We start from the raw sequence: 8,729 nt of genomic DNA, 5'->3' as shown, positions 1-8,729 counted from the left end.
TAGATTCTATTATTTAAATCCATCCTTCATTAAAATCTGTTGATTTTTGTGTGTCGGTTATAACACGCGTGTTCGTGTGATTAAAATTCTCCATATGCAGATGTGTGATGAATAATGGATGAAACATACGTGGACCAGCATGAATGAGGATAAAAGAGCGTTTGTGCTGCGTCGTCTCACAGATGCTAATAACACTTATTAACATGTGCAGCTCCTCATGGAGCTCAGCACACGCTACAGTAACGTGTTCCCAACAACACGCTGAGCAGAGGTCACCCAGCCAACAAACACACTACATACACAACAACAAACACACTACATATACAACAACAAACACACTACATACACAACAACAAACACACGTTACATACACAACAACAAACACACTACATACACAACAACAAACACACGTTACATACACAACAACAAACACACGTTACATACACAACAACAAACACACTACATACACAGCAACAAACACACGTTACATACACAACAACAAACACACTACATACACAGCAACAAACAAACACTACATACACAACAACAAACACACTACATACACAGCAACAAACAAACACTACATACACAACAACAAACACACTACATACACAACAACAAACACACTACATACACAACAACAACAAACACACCTTACATACACAACAACAAACACACACTACATACACAACAACAAACACACACTACATACACAACAGAAGAAGAAAATATGGCTGATGATAGATGAGAGAGGAGGGCTTCTTCAGCACTGCTGGCTGTCAGCCAATCACAGAGCAGCAGGAAGGAGGGAGGAGGGGCGAGGAGGAGGAGGAGGTGATGGTGTTTGGATCATTTTTAGGCGAGAATAAAAAAAAGTTTGTCATTTGAGACCAGAGGAGGCGAAGAGGAGGACCAAAAGGAGGTAGAGGAGGAGGACCAAAAGGAGCAGGTAGAGGAGGACCAAAAGGAGGAGGTAGAGCAGGATCGAAGCAGCAACACAGGGAGGGGAACCAAAGCAGGAGAACCAAAGGAGGTGCTAGAAGAGGGACACAGAAAAAAGAAACAGAGGAGCTGATAGAGAGGAGGATGAGGAGCAGTTAAGGAATGGAGGAGCAACACTGAGAGGGAGGAAGAAGAGATTCTAAAAGACCTCTGAGATTAATGTGAATAAACAACAAAGAAGAAAGAAGGAGAACCCAGAGGAGAACCCAGAGGACCCGGAGGAGAACCAGACCCATCCGTGATGTCATTGAGTCGTCTTCATCTCAGAGAGCTGTGAGTTCTTTTTATTGTTTCCATAGTTGAAAGTTAAATTTCTCTTCACTGACGTCAACATTTAGATCAATTGATTCATAGCAGAAATGTTTTGAAGTTTTCACGTTTCGTTTGTAACATTTATTCCGTCTTTATCTGACAGCTCACACTCGTTGAAAAAAACTAAATCGAAACACTTTCTGAGTCCTTCAGTTACTGTCCCTTTAATCATGCAGTTTAAACTCCACTTCTTGTTTAAACTCCACTTCCTGTTTAAACTCCACTTTTTGTTTAAACTCTACTTCCTATTTAAACTCCACTTCTTGTTAAACTCCACTTCTTGTTTAAACTCCACTTCCTGTTGAAAGTCCACTTCCTGTTGAGACTCCACTTCCTGTTGAAACTCCACTTCTTGTTAAACTCCACTTCCTGTTTAAACTCTACTTCTAGTTTAAACTCCACTTCCTGTTTAAACTCTACTTCTTGTTTAAACTCCACTTCCTGTTGAAACTCCACTTCCTGTTGAAAGTCCACTTCCTGTTGAGACTCCACTTCCTGTTGAAACTCTACTTCCTGTTGAAACTCTACTTCTAGTTTAAACTCCACTTCCTGTTTAAACTCTACTTCTTGTTTAAACTCCACTTCCTGTTGAAACTCTACTTCCTGTTGAAACTCCACTTCTTGTTAAACTCCACTTCTTGTTTAAAGTCCACTTCCTGTTTAAACTCTACTTCTAGTTTAAACTCCACTTCCTGCTTAAACTCCACTTGAGACTACGACATGCCCACATGAGGCTACAGTTTTATGATCAGATGTTTGATGTGCTGATTGGACTAATAAGCGTGATCAATAAGTGGTCGGACGTAGACCGAGCTGCTGCCGACAGACAGAACCAGAGTCTGTGGAAGCTTTTATTGTGAAAGTGTCTGGATGACCTCTGCCCAGCTGTGGATTCATCCTTTATTATGGAAGATTACAGACCGACAGATGTGACAGATTCATGATTATTATTAATTTATGGATTATGGACTGAACTCCGTCTCCGACCTCATGACATCGTCACCTGATGACCTCATATTAGTCCAGCTGTTGAACAGCTGGGGCTCAGCACATTAAATCTTCACCGACCAATCACAGACGAGCATGAGTTTACTGGAGCGCAGAACAGCCATGTGGTGTTTACATCACTTCCTGTTGGTCCAGATTGACGGATGACTGAATATCAAAACATGAGCGTGAGCAGTTTCAAAGCTCGGTGGTTCTGTAGGTGACGTCCATGTTGGATGATGTCACATTAAACCGGCGTCCATGTTGGATGATGTCACATTAAACCGGCGTCCATGTTGGATGATGTCACATTAAACCGGCGTCCATGTTGGATGATTTAAAGTGTCTCCGAGTTACTGTGTTGCATCGAGGATCTGAATGTATGAAACAAACGCTTCTCTGTGATTGGTTGTTACTGATCAGCTGATTCTTCTCTTCAGGTTGAGACTTCCTCTGTTAATGATCACCACAACACATTTAAATCAGTGTATATTTCTGGTTACGTATGTTTGTGTGTTTACATCATCGCGTCGTCATAGTAACGGTGAAGCTGGTGGAGAGCAGCTCTGTGATCTGATTCAGTGTGAGAGGAGACACTTCACAGAACAACACGGCTGACATTTAAGAAAACCTGCTCCACTTCCTTATGTAACCGCCAAAATAAGAGCGTGGCGGGCTTAGCATGAACATCAGAGTCCAGACAAACATCCAATCACAGAGAGCCTGTTAGAGCTGAAGGACGCAGTCAGTCTGTTATCATCAGCACGTCTGCAGCTTCTCCCACAAAGTGATCAATCATAAATCACTCAGGCCAGATTAATGACTGTCTGTCTGTCCAGCTGAGGTTCCGAAGGACCAACAGAACCACAACCAGAAGAACCACAACTAACAGACCCAACAGAACCAAAAGAACCAGAATCTCTCTGTAACGAGGTTCCCCTCTGTAACGAGGTTCCTCTCCAGGACAGTTTCTGGGGAACAATGTGAAAATTAACCAGATTTCTGTTGGTCGTTGACAGCAGAAGAAAACAACAAGCTGCCGACCTGAAAATGATGACAGAGAAACATCTGGAACAAATAAACAGAATCTGTGGAACTAAAACACACCTGAAACAACAACTGCCACAGGAAGCACCAAGGTGAGTAGTCTGCAGTACTCTGAGTTCTCTGCATGAATACTCTGAATAAAAGTACTCTGGCTGTGTATGAAGTAGAAGTACTGCTTTGACCACGTCCAGATGTTGAGTGCAGCCCAGCTGTGTTCAGGCCTCCATCATGGACCTTGTGACAGCTGGCAGCCCTCCAGGTGAGATGAAGGACTACAACTACCTGGCGCTGGTGCTCGGCGTGCCGCTTATCCTCGTCATCATCCTGGGGAACGTGCTGGTGTGTCTGAGCGTGCTCACTGAGCGCTCCCTCAAAACCGCCACCAACTACTTCATCATCAGCCTGGCGGTGGCCGACCTGCTGCTCGCCGTGCTGGTGCTGCCGCTGTACGTCTACTCCGAGGTTAGTGGTCACCTGGACAGGTGTGTGAGAGACAGGTGTGTGTGTGTGTGTGTGTGTGTGTGTGTGTGTGTGTGTGTGTGTGTGTGTGTGTGTGAGAGAGAGAGACAGGTGTGTGTATGTGAGTGTGAGACAAGTGTGTGTGTGTGTGTGAGATAACTCACCGTCTCACTGAGGACGTCTGTGTTCAGTTCTTGGGGGGGATCTGGACTCTGAGCTCCTCCCTCTGTGACGCCCTGATGACCATGGACGTGATGCTGTGCACCGCCTCCATCCTCAACCTGTGTGCCATCAGCGTGGACCGGTGAGTCTGTCAGCTGGTAACGGATCCGACTGGACCGGCAGCTCTCAGAGACTGAAGGTGTGCTGGTGTTTCAGGTACATCGCCGTGGTGGTTCCCCTGAAGTACAACAGGAACCAGTTCAGTATTCGGCAGCTGGCTCTCATCGCTGCGACTTGGGTTCTGTCTCTAGGGGTGGCGAGCCCGGTCATCTTCGGGCTGAACCGGGTGCCGGGTCGCGACCCGAGCGTGTGTAAACTGGAGGACGATCGCTTCGTGGTGTACTCGTCGGTCTGCTCCTTCTTCGTGCCTTGTCCCGTCATGCTCTTCCTGTATTACTGGATGTTTCGAGGCCTACGGCGGTGGAGCAGCCGCTCTCAGGCCGGTCCGGCGGGTCGCCGAGTTCTGTCCTTACGACTGGGCTCAGCTCTGCGTGGAGCTAAAGCTACGACGACCGGGAGCCGAGAGAAGGTCGTGTACACGGCGCCGACCGGGCTCAGCCCCACCTCTCCGTCCACTCTCTCCATGACAACGCCCTCGGCAACCCCAATGACAGAGGAGCACCAGGATGGGGCGGCGGCGACGGAGAGCGACCCGATGACCACCCAGATGGACAGCGTGTCGGACGGCAAGCCCACCGAGAGGGACCGAAGCAGCTGGAGAGACAAACAGAGAACACGAAGGAACAGCAAGAGCAGCCGGGTCAGCGGGAGGGAACGCAAAGCCATGAAGGTCCTGCCGGTCGTCGTCGGTGAGTACCAGAACCAGAACCAACACAGAACCAGGTCTAAGGGGGGTGGAGGGCACTTTAGATCTTCCTAGGAGGGCTGACAGATAATCTATATAAAAAAATATATCATCATATTTTGAATTTGATGCCAGAAACACTTCTCAAGAAAGTTGTGAAAGGATCAACAAAAGAAGTTTTATAAAGCTAAAAAAACAAACACCTGCTGGAACATCTTACAACTAATCAGGTTACCATGGCAACAGATCAGTAACATGATTGGGTATAAAAGATTATTTCAGAGAGGCAGAGTCTCTCAGCAGTGAAGATGGGGAGAGGTTCACCACTCTGAAAGACTGTGTTAGAAAATAGTTCAACAATCTAAGAATAATGTTCCTCAACGTAAAACTACAAAGAATTAGTGGATTTCATCGTCTACGGTTCATAATATCATTAAAAGATTCAGAGAATCTGGAGAAATCTCTGAACACAAGGGACAAGGCTGGAAACCAATATTGGATGGTGGTGATCTTCGGGCCCTCAGGCAGCACTGCATTAAAAACATACTATTGGAGTGGAAATCACTGCATGGGCTCAGGAACACTTGTGAAAACCATCGTCTGTGAACACAGTTCATCGCTGCGTCCACAAATGCAGGTTAAAACTCTACCATAGATAGATGGATAAACATTATGCTGAAGAAGACTGTTGATGATGCTGATGAAGACTGTGGAAGGTAACTGATGCTGTAGAGGATGAAGAAGATGGTGAGCTGGTTGTGGTTGTCTCAGCAGGGCGCCTCCTCTCCGTTTCACAGTAACACAGATTGAAGCGGTGATCCTTTCAGTAAAAATAGAAACCGCTTCTATCATCTCCGTGGAAACCGCATCACTTCTCAGCAGCAACTTTACAGCAGACGGCGTTTGATACTCGCCTCGTCCGAAACTGGAGAAACCACATTCAATCTGAACTCTTCAGAAACGTTCTGCTTCGATGAGGCATCGGACCAGAACCAATAATAATATCCCTGTTTGAATAAACAGCATGCAGCATTAAGTCCTGAAGTCACTAGTGTCCCTGAACGCACCAGGAGGCTTCAAATATAATGTCACATTTCATGATTACATTTAATTGTTGCTGTATTTTATGATTCATCTGTTTGAAACCGAGTGAAGACTGCTCAGTGTGTCTCTGTGTCTCAGGTGTGTTTCTGGCCTGTTGGACGCCGTTCTTCGTTGTCCACGTCACCAAAGTGTTGTGTCCATCCTGTGACATCGGCCCCACCCTCATCTCTGTGGTAACCTGGCTCGGCTACGTCAACAGCGCCGTCAACCCGATCATCTACACCGTTTTCAACGCTGAGTTCAGGAACGTCTTTCACAAGCTGCTCTGCTGTCGGACATGAAACTGAAACCGTCCTCATGCTGTCCAGCAGCTCATCACCTCGTATCCAAAATCCCTGAAACACACGGAGACTCGTCCGGCGGACCGTCCACCGCTGACAGGAAGGCCACGCTTTCTGACCAAAGCCTTAGTTTGCACCTCAGCTGGAATGAAACACTGACTTCTTTTAAAGGTCTTTATGAAACAGTAGTCAGATTACTGCGATCAGATCACTGTAGTCAGATGATTGTAATCAGATTACTGTAGTCAGATTACTGTAGTCAGAGTACTGTAGTCACATTACTGTAGTCACATTACTGTAGTCACATTACTGTAGTCAGAGTACTGTAGTCACATTACTGCAGTCAGATTACTGTAATCAGATTACTGTAGTCAGATTACTGTAGTCAGATTACTGTAATCAGATTACTGTAGTCAGATTACTGTAGTCAGATTACTGCTCAGCGCAGCCCAGAGGCCTAAAACGTGAGCGTGCAGAACCATCAGAGTTCTTAGATATTTTCTCGGTAGCGTTTTTGAAGGTTGTGTCGACTCGTTTGATGTTTTTTTATTGATGAAGTGATGACGACGTGTTTTTGTGACTGACACCATGCAGAGGATGAACCAAAACAGCCATTTAGTGAAGGTCTGAGAAGGAAGTCTTGTTTGTAGTATTTTTATCAGTGAAGTATTGAAATAAAGATATTAAAGAAAATGTTCTGTGATCTGATTCCTAACAAACATTCATGTTGAGTCCAAACGAAGGAGGAAGTGAGCTGCTGAGTCGGGTTAAATAATTACCACAGAAGAAGAGTTTGGACTCACACGACATGTCGAGGCTTCAGGTTTTCAGGCTGACCATGCAGACTAATGACACGTCTGAGTGGGCGGAGCTTCTGTCTACCTGTCACTCACCTGCAGGACCGAAGCCACGAGAGTGTTTCTCATCAAATCATTTTAATCTCCCTCATCGAGGGGGGGTCACCGCTCTGGATGCTGAAACCGCCATGGAAACCACAGGTTACCACAGTAACAGGGAGCACATGCATCTTGCAGCTGCAACATGTAACAAACGTGTTCAGAGTTCCCAGACTTTACGTAGAATTAGACAAAAGACAAAATTACTTTCAGACCAAATTATCTTCAAAGAAACTTTTAAACTGCGATGAACTCGGTTCTACATGTGAGGAGGAGGAGGAGAAAGATGATGGAGGAGATTTAATAACATACAGATTTATATTTTATGACAGGATGTTTTTTTTGAAAGGATTCACACCTGAGTGAGTTCAGCAGGTAGTTTCCACTCCGATGATGAAGCTGAAGATGAAGATGAAGATGATGATGATGAAAATGAAGATGATGCAGCTCACTGACCTTCATCTCCTCTGAAAGACCACCAGAGAAAAAACACTGGAAGCCACCGAGTGATTGACAGCTGAGAGAGGAAGGACACGATAATACACACAATACACACAACTAGAACCAGGTCCAGGCCCTGAAGCTGAATCAGAACATTTTCTGTGAGAGGAAGTTCAAGATCAGTCGCCTTCAAAATAAGAGTGTGACATTTGGCCAGGTGATTGACAGAGACGTTAATGTGGATCAGCTGTGAGCAGACCGGGTCGATCCAGATCAGGCGTCTACTCGTTAAACGGCTCCTGAAGCTGCTGTGATCCGATTAATTCAAACAGCACCTGAGTCCAGAACCTGGAGGAGGTCCGACATCTTTAATCTGCTCTGGACCCGCTTCAAACCCACCAGTCCCAAGTCCCATTCCCAGTCCCAGAAGTCCCAAGTACCAGTCGCAGTCCGAGTCCCAGTCGTCCCAGTCCCAGTCCCAGTAGTCCAAAGTCCAAGTCGCAGTAGTCCCGAGTCCCAATAGTCCCGAGTCCCAGTAGTCCCGAGTCCAAATCGCAGTCCCAGTCCCATTCCCAGTCCCAGTAGTCCCGAGTCCAAGTAGTCCCGAGTCCTAGTAGTCCCAGTCCCAGTAGTCCTGAGTACCAGTCCCAGTCGTCCCGAGTCCCAGTAGTCCCAGTAGTCCCAGTGGCCCCAGTAGTCCCAGTAGCCCCAGTAGGGCTACTAGTAGTCCCAGTAGTCCCAGTCCCGAGTCCTGAATCCAGAGTCCGGTTCTCTTTAAATGAGGACCAGTTGAAGGTTTTCTTCTCCTAAACATTAACGTGTTGATAAATGATGACATCATCAAAAGCTGCAGATTCACAGTAAAAACAGTAGAAACAGACTCTATTCATGTCAGTACCGGTCACACTGACGGGTCCAGATTATCGGAACCACAATGCTTTTACTCTGAGTACTGTGAATACTGTCAGTACTTAGAGTACTTTGAGTACTGTGAGTTCTGTGAATACTGTGAGTACTGTGAGTACTGAGTACTGAATATTGTGAGTACTGAGTGTTGTGAGTACTGTGAGTACTGAGTACTGAATACTGTGAATACTGAGTACTGCAGCAGGTGGAACACCAGACATCGGTGGTTAAAGTCGTGCAGCTTGTTGGCCTACTTATCTTATTAAT

The 8,729-nt window shown here is 46.0% G+C and overlaps 1 protein-coding gene across 2 annotated transcripts; it reads left to right on the top strand.

Moving 5' to 3' along the window:
• The first annotated feature begins 859 nt into the window (after nucleotides 1-859).
• drd4-rs (dopamine receptor D4 related sequence) lies at nucleotides 860-6,912 on the top strand. Of its 2 annotated transcripts, none has more exons than XM_069145466.1 (6): nucleotides 860-1,275; nucleotides 3,324-3,440; nucleotides 3,540-3,810; nucleotides 3,999-4,111; nucleotides 4,186-4,838; nucleotides 6,017-6,912. In XM_069145466.1, exons 3-6 carry the CDS (start codon nucleotides 3,577-3,579, stop codon nucleotides 6,217-6,219), a joined length of 1,203 nt encoding a protein of 400 aa, XP_069001567.1. In that variant the 5' UTR covers nucleotides 860-1,275; nucleotides 3,324-3,440; nucleotides 3,540-3,576; the 3' UTR covers nucleotides 6,220-6,912. The 2 variants fall into 2 exon arrangements, with proteins under 2 accessions (XP_069001567.1, XP_069001565.1); XM_069145464.1 differs by having other exon boundaries at nucleotides 3,321-3,440.
• The last annotated feature ends 1,817 nt before the right edge of the window (nucleotides 6,913-8,729 follow it).

The sequence above is a fragment of the Embiotoca jacksoni genome, unplaced genomic scaffold (assembly GCF_022577435.1).
Source record: "Embiotoca jacksoni isolate LCO1_2020_lvr unplaced genomic scaffold, fEmbJac1.0.p SCAF_125, whole genome shotgun sequence".
In the NCBI taxonomy this organism is placed as follows: domain Eukaryota; kingdom Metazoa; phylum Chordata; class Actinopteri; family Embiotocidae; genus Embiotoca; species Embiotoca jacksoni.
This window is presented reverse-complemented; position numbering and strand designations above follow the sequence as displayed.

Bases quoted from the DNA above. Each gene is read 5' to 3' on its own strand.
- drd4-rs (XM_069145466.1), top strand. From the start codon at position 3,577: ATGGACCTTGTGACAGCTGGCAGCCCTCCAGGTGAGATGAAGGACTAC. The intron at 4,112-4,185 runs GTGAGTCTGTCA...CTGGTGTTTCAG, and splicing joins TGTGCCATCAGCGTGGACCG to GTACATCGCCGTGGTGGTTC. The intron at 4,839-6,016 runs GTGAGTACCAGA...TCTGTGTCTCAG, and splicing joins GGTCCTGCCGGTCGTCGTCG to GTGTGTTTCTGGCCTGTTGG.